The 19,253-nt window shown below is 49.2% G+C and overlaps 1 protein-coding gene across 1 annotated transcript in view; it reads right to left on the bottom strand.

The window, feature by feature from the left end:
* UBTD1 (ubiquitin domain containing 1) overlaps positions 1–18,832 on the bottom strand; it is an 83,596-nt gene extending 64,764 nt beyond the window's left edge. The window contains exon 1 of the mRNA XM_075352228.1: positions 18,326–18,832. Coding sequence (XP_075208343.1) covers positions 18,326–18,407 — 82 coding nt within the window. The 5' untranslated portion in view covers positions 18,408–18,832. The remainder of the gene's footprint in view (positions 1–18,325) is intronic.
* Positions 18,833–19,253: the final 421 nt, after the last annotated feature.

Genomic DNA, 19,253 nt, shown 5'->3' with positions numbered 1-19,253 from the left:
TCCTCCCCCCACCAGCGACCAACAAAGGGAAAGAGGACACCGGTAATAGCGGGATTTCTATGAATTAAACACAACCCTCAGCTCCGGGTCATCGCAGTCTGGCTCACCTCGTAGCAGTGTAACATTTAGGTTTGGTGTATTTCAAAGTGAACGTAAATCCTTAAGTCGTCTTTAGGCTATGTTCACACTAGAAAAATGATTTTTCTTAAGAAATTTCTTAAGAGTGCACCTGTGTTAAAAAACGCACCAAAAACGCACCTGCGTTTTTGCCGCGTTTTCGGTCCGTTTTTGGTGCGTTTTTACCGCTGGTTGCTCCCTGCGTTATTGTGCCAATTATCTATGGCAAAAAACGCAGTTAGCTGCAGAAAAGAAGTGACATGCTCATTCTTTTTCTTAAGAAAATCTACTGAAAGAATTTTCTTAAGAAAAAAACGCAGTGTGCGCACAGCTAATTTTTTTTGCCATAGGTTTTGCTGGGGAATGTCTGCAGAAAGGTTACAAGAATTTCTCAAGAAATTTCTGCAGCAAAAACGGACCCAAAACGGACCCAAAACGCAGGTAAAAAACGCAGTGTGTGAACATAGCCTTAGGGTTGAGCGAGTAGTTCTCTATTTGTACTCGCTATGCTGTCAGCTACTCGCATATTCGTTACGAGTAATGGGCACAAAGTAAGTCAATGGGAAATAGTAACTCGAAAGCCGTACTTTTCGTGAGAAGTGAATAGTACGGCTTTCAGGCTACTCGCTACTTAGCGAGTATTTCCCCATTGACTTACATTGCGCCCGCTACTCATAACGAATATGTGAGTAGCGGACAACATAGCGAGTACGAATAGTTAACTACTCGCTCAACACTAGTAGTCTTCCATCAAGTTGCTGCCAATGCTCATCTAGACTCACAGGACCCACGCCAGTACTAGAACCACGCAAACCTCCTCCTGCCGGTGACATCTCTGGCGCCTCTTCCGATTAGTAGTCAACTACAGATGAATGGACCCGTGGAAGTTCAGTTCGGCGGATTCAGCCGGGACTTTATCTAAAGTTCGGTTTGGGACCTGGACTTTACCTCAACCCCAATGGAAGTCACTACCGGTAATTGGGAAGTTCGGATCTATGCCCACATGCAGCTGTGACGCCATGGCCCATCAGGTGGTCATAGGATATTGTGCAATCTGCCCTTCTGCACAGTATCCACCCTCCTTTGTTACGGGTCCTGGTCCTTTGGTGTTGCTAACAGCTTAGCCAATCAAAATCCTAGCAACACTTCCCACTTTAACCTACCAGAAGAGAAAGCTGTGGAAAGAAAGCGCATATAGGGTCTTACCCCAGTATGTGAGGGGTGGGAGGAGGGTGAAACTACTCACCAGATATCGTTGTGAAAGTCACAACCACTGTAATCGCATGTAGAGTTTGATCAAAGGCTGCAGCCACCCAAAACGGCAGATAACAGAGCAAAAGAGAGGGGTGTTCAATACTGCGCCAAAAGATCACTGGGACAGATGTTTAGATAATGTATTAATTAATATTTTCATCCAGGTCTACGTGTTTCCGGAGCCACTGCCCCCTTCCTCAGGACCGTCAGGAAAGACAAACATCAAATCTGGACAGGAAGGAAGGGGGCAGTGGCTCCGGAAACGCGTAGACCTGGATGAAAATAAAGATACATTAATCTAAACATCTGTCCCAGTGATCTTTTGGCGCAGTATTGAACACCCCTCTCTTTTGCTCTCTGTTATCTGCACTTTAACCTACCAGACACATCATTGGGGGGCCTGAAGGGAATAGGGCCGCCCACATGGGGGGGTTGGTGAGGGGAAAGTGAGGAAAGTGACAGTTGAGTTGAGCGGAGAGAGTAGAGTAGAGTGAAAGGAGAGGAGGTGAAGTGACTCTCCGAGAGGGAGCGGTCACGAAAGAGAGCTCCTGTGTACTAGGTGGCAGAAGTTGGTCTGGGCCTAGTAGGAGCTGGAACGCCAGTCGCAGGGGACAATGTCAAGGGGCACGAACTGCCAAGGAGGGCGGCCGGCGGCCTTGAGCTATCACCGGGCAGGGCATGACGGGGGTACGTGGACCCCAGGCCGGAAAGTAGCTTCACGCGATCCGTGAGGTCATGCACAGCGGCGCCCATAATCTAGTGCTTATGCAAATACATCCCCGGCACGCTCGAGGGATAGTTTGTGCACAGGCCCACAATAGTGGCCTACGATAACGGCGCATGCGCGAGACTTCGGCACGGCGTGGAGGATGACGGAACTGTCGTCATCAATTCAAATCAACACAGGGGACGGCATGAAGAAAGAGCGCGTCCTTTAGGCCCTACTAAAAAAAATGTACATACGAAAAAGTAATATTTATAAAGTTGTTTGCGCGGTCTGAAAAGGGGGCCAGATACAAGGAGCACCTTCATAGAATACAACCCAGGAGCTGCAGAAGGTGATAGTGTGACGCCCTGGACCCCCAGGGATCACAGTACACACACACACTTCCCCTGGGTAGGTGACACCAGTCAAACAAAATCCTTGTTGCCACCCTCCAGACTTTATGTCCACACCAGGTGGGGCAGAGCCAGGCAGTTGACCCCACCCACAGGTTCAGGAGTTGAGAGTGGAAGTGAGAGGAGTAAAAACCGTGTATGTCTGGGTTGGAGCCCAGGCACGATCAGCAAGGTCGGCAGACGGTGGTGGCCGTCTGCAGGAGTTGGTGGAGGTCAGCGGAACCGTAGGACCAGGGTTGGGCTGTGGCCCGCCGGTACCGAACCGGGGAGCAGATCTAAGCCAAGCACCAAGGCAGGGTAGTCAGACCCCGACCAGGCTCGGAGCCGCCGTAAAGGTCAAATTCTCTGATTGCGGTCTGGACCTCAGGGGTTCATTCCCACCTAAGTCCCGTCAGAAGGCAACAGCCCAACCTGTCCGGATAAGAGCCACCGCCAAGGGCCAGAGACCAAGGGTCAGCGCCTGCGGGCAAACTGGCTCTCCCGACACGTACACGCCAGGGAGCGGACTACCCGTGGGAAGCCATAGGAGTCACATACACAGGTGCAGGAAAACGACAGTCACCATCAACCCGTCCGGGGAGAGCGAGAACACCACAGCCGGCTGTGGGCCCCGTCCATCCAGCCATTTGGTTTACCAGAGACTCTGTCCTTCTGTGTCTGAATGAGTACAACAGTGCCATCCGGCACCGCGCTGCACCGCAACTTTGCACCCGCGCCCGCGCTGCCTCTCTGCCTCGGCACCTGCACCTATACCTCCTCCTTACTCCCCAACCGGGGCCCCGGGACCAACAGCCCCTACCCATGGAGGGGTCAACACCTTAGCTGCTCTCCGCCATCGCTCCGGGGATTCCGCGTCACCAGCAGCGGTGGTGCTCACCATCACCACAACCCGAGGGTGGCGTCACGACCGACAACCACAAATACCCAGCACAAACCTCCCCTTTTCACTCGTGGGCGAGGAGGCGCTGGTCGAGCCCCGGGTCCGGCCCCGTGCTCGAGCCACCGAGGAGCAGAAGCACCGGACCCGAGCACCAGCGAGTCCAGACGAGCGGCGTTCCCACCCCTCCGCCCGCGACAGTAGTTTTAGTTGCACCCTTTAAAAGGGAACCTGTCAGGTGTACCACGAGCAGTTCTGGGTGCATGTTGCTAATTCCTGCCTAACCGTCCCTGTATACACTAGCATAGATAAAGAGATCTATAGAAAAAGTATTTCAAAAGATATTTTACCGTATGCTAATGAGCGCGGGGACTAGTCCCAATGGTGTTGCTTCCCTGGCTAGTTAGCTCCATTAGCATACTAGTACATCCCTGTGGAAGTGCTAAAATGCTAATGAATGCGCAGGGTCAGAGGATGGTCGCGCTCACCTCTCCACTGCCATCGCTGCCAGATGCTGGATTTTGGCTCAGTGCACATTACCCCGACTTTTGGTCATGCGCACCAATTCATTTTGAAGCCAGAACGCATACACCCGGCTTCATAGTGCGCATGACAGATACTCCGGGGTCATGTGCATTGAGCCGAAATCCAGTGTCGGGCGTCGATGGCAGCAGAGAGGAGTGACATCATCCTCTGACGCTGCACATTCATTAGCATTTTAGATGAGAATGAGACCCTTTTTTTTTTTCCATACGTTCGTGTCAGTCCAGCCATTAGGGCATTACAACCCTTACTGGTGTATGGGGCCCGGTGAAGAGTGGGGCCCGGTGAAGAGTGGGGCCCGTGAAGAGTGGGGCCCGTGAAGAGTGGGGCCCGTGAAGAGTGGGGCCCGTGAAGAGTGGGGCCCGTGAAGAGTGGGGCCCGGTGAAGAGTGGGGCCCGGTGAAGAGTGGGGCCCGGCCCAGAGTAATTACTTATCTTTATTAATCCCTGGGCCGGGCCCCAGTCATAGCTGCATCAGAGGGGGCCAGCTATGTCAATTCGTCCACCTTAGCTGAGTGAGCGTTACCAATTGGCTAATTTGCATGTGATTTGCTTCAGGGGCATCACATGAAAATTAGCCATGCGGTGGCACAGATATCACAGGAATAAACTGCTCGACTCCTTCCACTGATCATTGTCAAGATGGCCATCCTGTTACTGCCGCCTGTATAAGTTTTCGACAATATGATGTAGCTGCAGCTTTGCATTTACATCTAGAACCAATAAAAATATTACAATCAGTTTTTCAGAAATCTACAAAGTTCTAAAATATTTCAAAAAAGGAACCTTCAACCCAAACCACTGACATAAATGAATAGGTCACAGTATAAAATGATACCCATCTTGTAGTAACCTGAAGAAATCAAGCTTTGAAGTCCGATGAAATTGTCCTGAGAGTGCACAAGGGCGTGTCTATGCACTGATCAGACACGCCCCCAATGCACTTCCTGGCTAATTTGCATTTGGGTTCCAAGCTTGATTTCTCAGCTCGGTCACATCAATTTACTACAAGACTGGTAGAATTTTTATGCTTGAACTAGGACCTATAAAATCCATATTACTGGTTTCAGTAGTAAAATCAATTATGAAAGGTTCCCTTTAAAGATTTGTGGATTCCAAAAGTTTTAAAGCCCATAAAAGTTTCACGTGAGATGAAGAGCTGAGGTTTTACTTCGGGTGGGAACGCTGTGTACATTCTGGAAGCAGCTGCATTACCCGGTACAGATGCAGAGGAAACAGGTTATTGCCTGTTATGTGGAATGTAACAAGACAGCTGCAAAACGACTTTCCGAGCCCAAATGGTTCTCACTTTCCAGAAATGCACCAGACTCCTTATTTACAAATTTTTACAAGACATGTAAAATATCAGATTTCCAGGTTTTGATATGCCCGCTAGCTACTAAATACGTATTAAAGGGATAGTCGCAAAAATAAGTTCTATCTATTTATGGGATAGATGATAATTTGGTAAATCGCTGGGGAGAAATTTGACCATTCGCTGCGGAAGGGGGTGATAGTCATTTAATGAATGAAGCAGAAACCAAGGAAGCGACCTCCACAGGGATGCCATCAGGGCATGACAACCATGACTGGTGTATGGGGCCCAGTAATCCGGGCCCCAGCCCTATTGCTTTCGCCACTGCACTGGCTTATTTCCATGCGAGAGCAAAGCAGCAGCGCATCAACCTGCAGCAGCATGATGAGGTCATCACTCTGACCTCATCACACTGCTGCAGGCAACGCAGAGACACAGAGGTGGCAAGTAAGCAGCAGCCGGTGGGGAAAGGTAAGCGCTCTGTGAGCTAAAGGCAGGAGTAGGCCGATCGCCATGGGAGGACGCCAAGCAACATGGATTTTGATTTTGTTTTTCTTTTTGTGGCAAACAAATATACTAAGAGGAGCCCAGGAAGGGGAAATATATACAAGAAGGAGGAGATTAATATATACATATTATATACATATTATATATATATATATATATATATATATATATATATATATATATATATATATATATATATATATATATATATATATATATATATATATATATATATATATATATATTATACATACATATATATAATATACATACATCAAGATTGAGACAAAAACCAGGATGGGGGACATATATATAGCACAAAAGTGAGACTGTGGAAGGTTTGAGGGGTGGAGGCATAGTCTCAAGCGGCACAAACATTTTGCCAGTATGGGGCACTGAAATTTCTAGTGGCAGCTCTAGTTTTCCACTCCATTCAGGACCAATTCTTGGTATCGCTGTGGTTTTCCGCCGTCAGTTTTAACCCGTTGGTAGTGTGAGGGAATACAAGCCATTTTGTATTCTATAGAAACCATCTTGTCTAATAAATGAATGATGTCATAGGGCTCAGCTAACACTGATGGGTGAGGAAGTTTCACATTTCTGAACACACCCCTGCGGCTCTTATTGGTGCATAGTACTTTCTTTGTGTGAGGTACTATATAAACTTGACACCTGATGTAATAAACTAGAAACGCTTGGTGTGTGCTGTATTGTTTTCTCCAAATGCTTGTAAAACAAAGTCGAAATAATTTGGAGTTCCAAGGGCAAAGAAGTAGAGTATTTCGCTCAGAGTAGCAAAAGCATGTTTCAAGTAGTATCTCCATTGACCATCTACTTGCAACCTTTCCAGGTCGCGTATTATGGACACAGCTATAAAAATAAATACATTTATGATCTTTCTGCTCTCTGGACTATTGATTGAGAACACATTTACGTTGCTTGTGCGCCATAAACTATTGATGACTGCGGACATTGTACAATCTATAGATGATGACGACAGACTTCACGGATGTAGGATCTCGCTGCTCCGCTGATCCTTAAACTGTTAAAAGATCAACGGCGCAGAAAGACCAAGACCAACGCCATCCATCACCTGCTGCAAATAGTAGGAAAATGTGTGAAGGGATGACGATGGCTATGGGGCCCAGAGGGAAAGGGGCACATCTTTGTGAAAGTGAGGGGCAGTGAATTTTTGGGAAAAAAAAAAAAAATCCACGAAAAATCAATTAATTCCAAACGATAAATCCAAAGCTTTATTTCACGATTTTAAAATTCCATAGTTAACACTCCATTAAAAAGGAAAACATGACGCGTTTCGAATCCAACATATATTTTGCTTGAAGAGAAAATGAACGTGAAGGACAAAGGGCAAGGATGAAAGATGGAACGTGCAGAATAAGGAAAAGGGGTGTACAGACTAGAGCAATACACGGGCGGAGATATAATTGGTGCAGCAGCCCGGGGTCCAAAAAAAAGGTAAGGGGGGCCCAATGCACCTCCAAAAGAAGCAAGTAGCTTCTCTCCTAGACCGAACTTTTGTACTGCAAAGGCCTCATATACTGATCATGCACAGGGGCACTTTTCTGTCTGTGTCCTCCAGTGTCAAGATATGCAAATAAAAAAAAGACAAGAGCCTTATCCTGAAGAAGACCCATAAGCTTGATTTAGGCTGGTTTCTCATAAGCGGTATTCTGCCGCAATGCCGGATCCGGCACAAACGCAGTACAGTTCAATATAGTTAAATGGAATCGCAGCAAGATAAGGTCACATGCGGCCACATGTGACCTAAGGCTTATCTTGCCGCAATTCCATTTAACTGTATTGAACTGTACTGCGTTTGTGCCGGATGCGGCAGAATACCGCTGAACTGAAAGCAGCCTTATATATATATACACCCATCTAAGATGGATACCTAACTATGGGACACAAATTTGGGATGAACCCTCATACATAGACTCGGACTAAATGCAAAAAACTTTATTTGGTAATCAAAATAAATGATAAAGTTATCTTATAGGACTAATACAATCTCATACACCGAGTCAGGTGAAGCCGCAGGCCACAGGGATTTTATAATGCTGCAAGATCCTGAGCACCTGGCCACACAGCAATAAAGGTCGCAGTCACCCTGCCGTGCCATGCTAAGGGTCAGAAAAGGAAGAGACGAGTGATGAGCGGGCACTACCATGCTCGGGTGCTCAGTACTGGTAACTAGTGATGAGCGGGCACTACCATGCTCGGGTGCCCAGTACTGGTAACTAGAGATGAGCGAGCACTACCATGCTCAGTACTCGAAATAAGTAGTTGGATGCTTAGACAGACGTGACGCATGTACAGAGTACAATGGGAGTCAATGGGGAACTTCAGCATTTTTCCCCGAAAATCTTCCAGAAAAATCTTAATTACTTACCGGTAATGTGATTTTCAGTAGCCCATGACAGCACCACCTGAGAGATAGGTTCCGCCCATATCAGGAAAGGAAAGGCGGCACCTCTCCTCCACATCAGTAGGTTTACAGAGCCAGAGAGGTCCAACAAAACAAAATCAGAAAAAGTTACTCACACCACCACCAGGAATACACCACTAACGGTAACACTCCCCGAAGGGTGCCCAGAACCAGTGAAAAAGGGAGGGGGGGGGGGGGGAACTAAGGGTGCTGTCATGGGCTACTGAAAATCACATTACCGGTAAGTAATTAAGATTTTTTCCCCTTCGCCCATGACAGCACCACCTGAGAGATTCTATAGACCAAGCACCTTAGGGAGGGACCACCGCTTGAAGGACCGGTCTACCGAAAGAAAGGTCAGCCGTGGAAGACAAGTCAAGTCTGTAGTGACGAAAAAATGTAGAAGCAGAGGCCCAAGTGGCGGCCCTGCAAATCTGTTCAACAGAGACCTCAGCCCTTTCAGCCCATGAAGTGGAGACTGACCTAGTGGAGTGTGCTCTAATGTGAAGAGGAGCAGGGACACCCTTGGCCGAGTAATATGGGAGATGGCGTCCCGAAGCCAACGTGCCACTGTAGCCTTAGACACCTGGCAACCCTTAGTACTACCCCGAAATGCCACGAAAAGGGCCTGGGACTTCCGCCAGTCCTTAGTCCTATCCAGGTAGGTAAGAAGGGCCCTTCTCACATCCAATCTATGAAGCCTGGCTTCCTTGTCATTCGAAGGGGGGGGGGGGGGTCACAAAAGGAAGGCAAAATAATCTCCCGTGACCTGTGAAAGGGCTTAACCACCTTAGGAAGGTAGGAAGGGTCTGTGCGCAGTACCACTCTGTCTGCCAGAACCTGGGTATATGGATGGACAATAGAGAGCCTGTAAATCCCCCACCCTCCTAGCTGACGTCAGTACAATGAGGAGTGCCACCTTCAGGGACAGGATTTTAAGGGAAACTTCCGAGAGGGGCTCAAAAGGGAGTGTCTACAAGGGCATCCAGGACAAGATTCAAATCCCAGGGGGGCATACGAGGAATGGGAACCGGGGCAGATCTAGCACAGGATCTAATAAAGCGGCCAATCCAAGGATTCCCAGCCAGGTTCTGATTATAAAGGGCACCTAGGGCTGAAACCTGGACCTTTAAGGTGTTAGTGGCCAGGACCAGTACCACTCCCTGCTGAAAAAAAATCCAAAATGGCCGAGATAGGAGGAGGACCCATCACCTGTGCACCGAAAACCCGCAGGAACTTTTGCCAGACCCTGCAATAAATATCCGTGGTAACCGCCTTCCTACTCTTAAGGAGGGTAGCCTCTCTGGCTCTGTAAGCCTACTGATGTGGAGGAGAGGTGCCGCCTTTTATCAGTGGGTTTCCTGTCCTGATGTGGGCGGAACCTCTCAGGTGGTGCTGTTGTCGCGGGCGGGGAGGAGGGTGTCAGCACACCGCGCTCACCCCTTCTGCTCGGGTCCGGCAGTTGCTCCTGGTGGCTCGAGCTGCGGGCCGGATCCCGGGGTGTCTCGAGCGGCACTCCTCGCCCGTGAGTGAAAGGGGGGTTGTTTGTTGGGGTTATAGTTCGTGACGCCACCCACGGTTGTGGTGATTGCACCACCGCTGCTCGGTGTGGGGGTCCCGGGGATGGTGATGGGAGCAGCCAGGTGTTGTGTTGCCCCTCCGTGGGTAGGGGTTGGTGATCCCGGGGCCCGGTGGAGAGATGTAAAGTGTAGGGCCTGGAGGGCGCAGGGACGCGGGGGCAGCGCTGTGCCTTGCGGCACTATGGTACTCACTCAGCCTGACACGGACACAGTTTGTACGGTAAACCAACGGCTGGTAGGACGGTCCCACAGACGGCTGCACCTGCACTCCCGGTAGGTGACGGTGACTTCTCTCTTCCTTGCACCTGTGTGGTCTGGTGGTATCGGTGGATTCCCTCCGGTTACCCGCTCCCCGACTGCAATCTGGGCCGGAGGAGCTCTACACTTTGCCCGCAGGCGCTGGCCCTGGGGAAACTGGTGCCTTGGCGGTGGCGGTGTCTCCCCGTTAATGGTCGGGCTGTTGCCGTCAATCGGGACTTTGTTGTTGGGGGATCTGCGTCCCCGTCACTGACGGATTCGGCAAATTGGGCGACTCCTAGCCTTGCCGGGGTCCGAGAGGCCCCTGCCCTGGTGCTGACTGTCCTTCGGAACACTGCTCCAGACCACCGGGCACACAGCCAACGGGGTCCTTCCAGGAACTTCCGAACTGTCCCACTCCGGACAGTCACCGCCGTCGCTGACCTTGCTGTTCTAGCCCTACACACAGCTGGGCTCTCAGGCTTTGCAATCTCTTTGCGCTGTCACCACTTCTTGCTTTCCTCCTGTTTCACTTCTCTTACTTTCACTTGCTGTTTACTCTAGCCCTCAGCCAGACTGCACTCTTCCCCTGCCCGGGGCTATCTCGATGTTTACTCAAGCCCTGCCTGGGCTAATCTGCCTGGTTTACTTCCTGCCTCCAGAGTTGTGAGCTCCTTGGTGGGCGGAGCCAACCGCCTGGCCCACCCCCTGGTGTGCATCATCAACCTCTGGAGGGAGGCAACAAGGATTTCTGGTTAGCAGGTGTGCCTACCTGGAGTGTGGGGTGTAGTGGTGTTGTTATCTGTGTCCCCTGGCTTGCCCAGGGCGACACACTGTCATGGGCGAAGGGGAAAAAAATAGCTTGAGTTCCCCATTGACTTCCATTAAACAAGGTACACAAGTCAAGCCCATTCGATTGTCCAATTGCTCATGATCAGTATAGAACATGGTAGTGGCCGCTCATCCTTAGTGAAGACAGATACTAATATGCTATGGTATCATAACCAGTTTCTGCTTCCTGCTCTAGGAATATGTCACCGCTGCAGCCAGACACAAACTGCAGTGTACCACTGCAGCAGTCATCTTCAGACTGACATTGGGTTATTTTGTCAGTGTGGAAAATAGATAACACAAGGAGCAATGTCAGCAAGAACTATCTTTCACGTGCACATGGACACTATGGACCAGACAAGGGCTACATTGAAGGTAGGGTCTACATCCGTCCACTATGTAGACAGGCACACAGCTAAAGTCTTCGCCGCAATATGTGGTCAGAGTTTTTCAATGGTCGTGTGTGCAGAGCCTATGACGGGACAAAGTTGATCTTCTGGAAGCAGAGACCACCGGAGTAAAGCCAAAAGGGTAGCAAACAACAGGAATGAACAGCAAGGAAAGGACCACACGGATTCTCAAGATGCTGGACTTCATAGTGTCTTTCTAGCTGGGATACTGCTTGCTGCAGCAGAAACCTACCTCTACTACAGTTGAAACCAAGCATTATTTCATTTTTTGTTTATTTTGTCCCTGTTCCTTTTCTAGTCCGTACTATCTAGTTACTTGACATTTCTCATTCCACTCCCAGATCAGGACCCATAAACCCATAGAGACAGAACACATTGGTATCGGAGGTGACAGACAGATGTAGCGCCATTATATGGAAAAGGCAGGTTTTTTTGCTCCTTTAGAAGGGGCTGTTCTGCGCCGCTCACTGAGGGGGGACAGATGAGGACGCGTCCCTACATACCTGTTGCAACGTGTGCACCCATCCTCATCGACGCATTTCACCTCCTGATACAAACCCCTTTAAGGAAATAAATTATTTGCAGTCGTGATTTCTCGCTTACGTACAGGATTTATTGCTTCTTTTTTTTCCCTCTTTGCCTTATAGTAAACTCAACGAGCCGGCAATCAGTTGCCAAGTGACCGAACACACAACACCAGAAGTAACATTCAGCCGTTATGTAACAGAAAGGGTAGAAAAGGATCGCCAGAAGGAAAGGGCGAAAAATCACAAAAAGCCAAACACTCCCGCGACTAAAGTCCACCGCTCGATCATTGGCGGAACAGAGGAAATCTGCATAGAACGGTATCGTCACCTTGAACCTACAATCTACAGTCACACTTGAAGTTCTGGTTAAAGGTCTTTAAGGAATGGTATGTAAACAGGCGTCCACACGTACACGGACTAGGAGAAACCTACAAATCCAGCCCGACATTGCAGCCACAGCCCTCCGAGATGTGGACGTCGTCGATGTGTCGCCCGTATGGTTCCGTGCATTTTATAAATAAAAAGTTTATACACATGGAAATAATAATTAATTGAGGTCTTTTTTGACACAAGTGTCAATTTTGCACCAATTAACAGATTGTTCTTTTTATTTCTTAATGTAAAAATCAACCTTGCTCTTCATATGTTTAGTCTAGAGAATTTTTTCAAAATATTAGAAACCCCCCCCCCCCTTCCCAAACCACTTTAAGGTCATGTGCATGCATTGAGTCTTTTGCAGCAGATTTTCTGTGTGTTTAACGGTCTAAATTATAATTTATTTTTATTTATTTTTTTCGCTTCAGGTTTTGAAAAGTGGGTGGAAAAAAAAAAGAAAAAAAAAGAAAAAAAATGTACATATCACTTTTTTTCAAGCTGATCATGATAAAATCACCTCCGAACTGAGTGCTGTCCAATCCAAATATTGCAAAAAAATAAAAACAAAAAACACCCCCCCCCCTTCTAAACTACTAAGGTTATGTGCAGTGTTATGTTAAGTCTTTTGCAGCAGATTTTTTTGTTAAAAAAAAAAAAAAGTAAGGTATATTACACAGTGTTTTTCTTGTTTTCACTTAAAACCCCCCGCCCAATCATTTGAATAGTGGGTGGACCTATAGAAACGATGGCGTTACCGTGTTCCGGCAGCATCCATAGCTGGTGCTGATAGCAGCCGATTGGCGCAGAGGGGCTGGATATTTCACGTCTACCGATCAGATGCGGATGGTCACTCCTTAGGATAGGTCACCCATTAAAAAAAAAAAAAAAAAAAAAAAAGAAGAAGTGGTGGACAACTTCCTGTAGCACTGGTGGACACAGACAGAAAAGGGCCCCTGTGCAAGAAGAGGGCCCTTTGCAGCCCAAGAGCTCATAAAAATGCATAACTGCACCTGCTTTGGAGGTAGAAATGGGCCCCCTTCACCTCTTGGGCCCCTGTGCGTCCAAACAGGTTGCGCCAAAGGTATTTCTGCCTCTGCCTTGTAGGACAAATTGGGCTGACAGTTGCTTGAAATCCCATACTTTGCTTGGACCTATAAACTGCGATTTTACCTGTGGTGAGGTCATACCCATGTGGCCAGAAGGGGCGGGGCCTCAGCCAACAGAAATATGTTTCTTCCTGGTATCAGCTTTGTTGGCTGAGGCCCCGCCCCTTCTTGTCACATGGGTATGACCTCACCACAGGTCCTGGAAGAGAAAAGTTAAATCGATGGTATAATACTTATGCTAATTCTACCAGGGGGAGGGGATAACTATGATACCCCCAGGTATTATCTGCTCCTCAGCTTCTGTCACTCAAGCAGCTGCCGATTTTATAAACTTTACTTTCTTGGATTTCAAAACCTAAACATCCGATCTGACCCCTACAAGTATGTATAGAATCAGCCTGATAGTGCCAGTATAGCACTGGCTTTAGGTTATATAGGAAAATCCTGATGATTGGTTCTCTTTAAAGGCATGGGCCCTTTATACACATCGTACATACACATACACATCGTACACATCGTTCATACACATATACACGCCCTTCATAACCATGGCCTGATATTATCACATTGCAAATTAGATCCATAAATACCCACAGCCCAGTGGGTCATCTTTTATGCTTAATTTTTCTGCAAGGTTATGTCCAATCATAGTCAGCTGGTGAGAAGATGTCCACTACTTCGAATACCCCAAGTGTGCAAATCACCAAACAATGGTGACTTTGACATCCTGTAGGCCACAAAAGCACCGGGTAACATCGGAGAGCAAGGGTTTTCTCTTGGGTCATCCAGTGGTAGGCAACCCCTTTTAAACTAAACTAATATTGGCAAAATTTCAGAAGGACGGCCCATAATCAAAAGTGTACGGTGGTTTCCCAACTTCACCTCGACATGTTGGAGAAGAGAAGGATTGGGTCGTTACCCAGTTCCTTCTTCCACTCATAGTAGATAAGCCACTGCCAGCCTGTGTACAGGGGAGGGCAGTATGAACAGCTGATCGCTATCTGAAATGTATGACTTCATGTCAATTTGGGCAGTGGAATCCATAACACAGTTACCTGGTTCCATCAACCCCCAGGTTTGACAGGTTTTGAGCAGTTGGCTTGCTGGAAAGGAGTAGCTCCATCTAGACACAAAGGGAGGTTGTATCCTTGTAGAGATGGCCCTAGGGTAAAACTTGGCCTGAAGGTAATGCTCACCTATACACGCTGCCTTGTCCCAGTTTTTGTCGACACAGCTGCAGAAGTGACATCACGTCTACAGCACAATACCCCTGCAGCCAATCACTGACCTCAGTGTTCAGTCTTGCATGTATGGAAAATGACTGCTGAGGCATGGGAACTTGGAAGACATATCATTGGTGCAATGTGGTCCCAAGAGGTCAAGGGGACACATCTACCTCCAAAGCAGGAGGGATTGTGCATTATGAGGAACTATTGAACTGCAAAGGGCCCATATATTTTTCTGGCAGAGGGGTCTCTTCAGTCTGTGTCCACCCATTATATGTGCATGCAGGGCCGCCATCAGGGCATGACATATGACATCCCTGACAGGTGTATCGGGCCCGGGGTAATTACTTAGCTTTATGAAGCCCGGGCCTCTCTCTTCATAGGGCTTCAATCACAGCAGAGGGGCCTGGCTCACTTCAGCCAGTCCACATGGCTAATTTGCATGGAAAGCCCTTCTAGGGCTTTGCATGCAAATTAGCCATTTGATGGAGGCAAGGTGAGTGGTCAGAGCAGGGAGCATCATCCCGCAGGCCAGCGTGCAGCAGCATGATGAGGTCACTCTGCGACCTCATCCCACTGCTGCATGCATTGCGGAGGTGGCGAGGACGCGGCATCCGACGGGGAAAGGTAAGCGCTCCAAGAGCCGAAGATCGCTGGGGGTGGTGGGGGCTCACTGACCCCAGTCCCTGTCTTGCTTCAGCTGGATGTGCGTTGGAGGGCGCACATCCATCGGAAAAGCATCGCGGCTCAAAGAGGACAACGCATGACATAAGAGTCGGGGGGGTGGGGGTACAATTCCCCCCACCACCACCATACAACTCCCCTTGTCTCAATTTTCTATCCAGTACACAAAACGTTAATTCAACTTTCCATCCAACGTGGCCACCTTCACTATTACTGAACCTAACAGTATAAAGTCTGGGAGTTTTGCAAATCTTACTGCAAGTAATGCACCAAATTCATTACAACACCATGCCAGCATTTTTGTATTTTTATTGCACCACTAGAGTGGTGCTTTAAATATAAGTCCCTAACCCCCTTATTATAGTCACCTTCCGGCATCTTTACCCATCACCATCACTCCGGTCGGTCTCGAAGTTTGTGACCTGCCAGTAGTTTCAGTGTTTCATGGAGGGCGCCGGAGGTCACAACTCAGTACAAGTCTATGGGAGCCTTGTTCAGGTGCTCAGACTTGTATCGAGAGCTTGCAACGCAACTTCTGGACAGTTGGAAGTTACGAGCACAATATGGCACCGTGGGACCATAGAGATGCCTAAAAAGTATAGCGTCGCCAGAGGGCAAGTTTGGGGGCAGGGGACTTGGATTTAAAGCGCCACTCCTGCGCTGAAAGACAAAAAAGACGACCGCAACACTTAAGCAACACTTTAAGAGGCACGCGACTCAATGAGTTTGGCACATTCCACACCTGGAGGGCGCCTCTGCCAGAAAAGGGTTACGCCTGCCAGGGGTTCGGGAACATTTCAGGTGTAATAGATGCCACTATTGTGACGCAAATTATGATGAATTAGATGGACTGGCGTCACCATGCTCCACCCCTGCTATATCCACACAGCTGGCGTAAAAAAGGCCAAATATTCTGCAATCTTTCATAGAACTTTATGCCAGAAAACAAGCGGAAACCCTATGAATGAAACGGAGACTGTGTTTTTAGAAAGCTGTGGCTAATAAGTTACCTATGTATGTGTAATTCTCCTGAAATAAGTGATATGCAATAAAGCAGAGATCATGGGGGGATTGGGGGGGGGGGGGGGGGGTCGTTGGGGAAAGAAGTGGAATTAGGTTTTTTTTTTTATCAGTAATCTCAGGGCTTTTCTATCAGCCTATCACTAGGCAGAGAGGCTGATATCAGAGAGCAATAGCAGAAATGTAAATGTAGAGCAAATGCAGGAAAAAAATACAAGACACACACAGCGCGAGAGACACACACACACACACACAGCGCGAGAGACACACACACACACACACACACAGCGCGAGAGACACACACACAGCGCGAGAGACACACACACACACACACACACACACACAGCGCGAGAGACACACACACACACACACAGCGCGAGAGACACACACACACACACACACACACACACAGCGCGAGAGACACACACACACACAGAGCGCGCGAGAGACACACACACACACAGAGCGCGCGAGAGACACACACACACACAGCGCGAGAGACACACACACACACAGCGCGAGAGACACACACACACACAGCGCGAGAGACACACACACACACACAGCGCGAGAGACACACACACACACACAGCGCGAGAGACACACACACACACACAGCGCGAGAGACACACACACACACACACAGCGCGAGAGACACACACACACACACACACACACAGCGCGAGAGACACACACACACACAGCGCGAGAGACACACACACACACAGCGCGAGAGACACACACACACACAGCGCGAGAGACACACACACACAGCGCGAGAGACACACACACACAGCGCGAGAGACACACACACACAGCGCGAGAGACACACACACACAGCGCGAGAGACACACACACACACACACACACACAGCGCGAGAGACACACACACACACACACAGCGCGAGAGACACACACACACACACACACAGCGCGAGAGACACACACACACACACACACAGCGCGAGAGACACACACACACACACAGCGCGAGAGACACACACACACACACAGCGCGAGAGACACACACACACACACACACAGCGCGAGAGACACACACACACACACACACAGCGCGAGAGACACACACACACACACAGCGCGAGAGACACACACACACACACACACAGCGCGAGAGACACACACACACACACAGCGCGAGAGACACACACACACACACACAGCGCGAGAGACACACACACACACACACAGCGCGAGAGACACACACACACACACACACAGCGCGAGAGACACACACACACACACAGCGCGAGAGACACACACACACACACACAGCGCGAGAGACACACACACACACACACAGCGCGAGAGACACACACACACAGCGCGAGAGACACACACACACACAGCGCGAGAGACACACACACAGCGCGAGAGACACACACACACACACAGCGCGAGAGACACACACACACACAGCGCGAGAGACACACACACACACACACAGCGCGAGAGACACACACACACACACACAGCGCGAGAGACACACACACACACACAGCGCGAGAGACACACACACACACACACACAGCGCGAGAGACACACACACACACACACACACACACACAGCGCGAGAGACACACACACACAGCGCGAGAGACACACACACACACAGCGCGAGAGACACACACACACAGCGCGAGAGACACACACACACACACACAGCGCGAGAGACACACACACACACACACACACACAGCGCGAGAGACACACACACACACACACACACACACACAGCGCGAGAGACACACACACACACACACACACAGCGCGAGAGACACACACACACACACACACACACTTCTGACTTAGTGTTCCTTTTATATAAACAATCACCTTATTGAATAAGTATTCACACCTTGTACTCGATTGCTCCAAAATGGTAACATTATGGCAATTTTAACTGCTATAATAGTAGCCACATCTGGTTATCACCCCATAAATCCGGCCAGACTCTGCACAATCACCTCAGGTCCCTTCACTTCTTGCAATTCCTGTTCAATATTTCATCAAACCAGAAGTTCCTGATACATTGTAACAAGAATAAAGGGCAGATAGCAGCTCCACCTGGCACACCGCCACCCAGTGGACGCTGGCCTGAAGTGCAGGCACATGGAGGCACACTACATACCTGCCCTCTTGCGAGTGTTTGTGGAGGCCCTGGACTGGGATCTCTGGTTGTCAGCCCTCGGTCTTCCCATGCAGCCTCCCATGGCCGGGTTGTGGTCAGCAGATCCCCATGCACGGATCACTCCAGCGCTTCCAGCTTGATCAGTAGCAAATAAACAGAAAACAAAGCAGCAGCTCCGGCCAAGATCACTTCCAGCACACAGGATCTGCAGAAACTTTTCCCTTCTTCATGGCACTAATGTGCTGCTTGCAGGGAGTGCAGCTCCGGGGGCAGAGCCGGGGCATGGAGGAGGGCAGCACTAAGTGCCTATGATCCTGGCAGCATGTCCTGGGAAGCTCCAGCAAAGTGTCTGCTCCGCTGGTCACAGGGCGGGGGGATCACCCGGAGCAGATCAGCGCAGGCCAGCCCTCCAGCCTCACCACAGCCTGCTGCTTGTTTGCAAATAAAGAGCTTGTGTTATTTGTTTGTTGGGAAATATTTCTTTCCCCATTGCAAAAAAAAGATCCACCTCTCACTCCTCCCCATTCAGGTGAGCATGTGACACAGCCACTCAGCTTTCCTGCACTCTCCCCCTGCTTGTTAACCCTTGCAGCACTGATGACATCTTTTTTAATAATATCTCCCTCCAGCAAACAGCACTACCCCCCCCCCCCTCCTCCTCCCTTTTTTTTTTTTATTCTTCCTTCTGTGCTTTAGTCCTGTTCTTCTTAATCCTCTGGCTAAGGAATCCTCTGCAGTAATCTAGGGTCAGTGATCCCTGCCCCCTACTCATAAGACCAGGGCCAAGGGGCACCAGGTCCTGCTGGGGGAGTCCTGTGTTTTAATTAGATTAGGAGGAGGCTCATGTATCCTCCATTGGGTACAGAACACAGGGGGCTTGTGTTGTGGGGTCAGCAGATTGCAATCTCTGCTGGTGCTGACAAAGGGA

This window comes from Anomaloglossus baeobatrachus, chromosome 5 (assembly GCF_048569485.1).
Source record: "Anomaloglossus baeobatrachus isolate aAnoBae1 chromosome 5, aAnoBae1.hap1, whole genome shotgun sequence".
NCBI classification, from domain to species: Eukaryota; Metazoa; Chordata; class Amphibia; order Anura; family Aromobatidae; genus Anomaloglossus; species Anomaloglossus baeobatrachus.
Note: the sequence above shows the minus strand (reverse complement) of the source record. Positions and strands in the feature narration are given on the sequence as shown.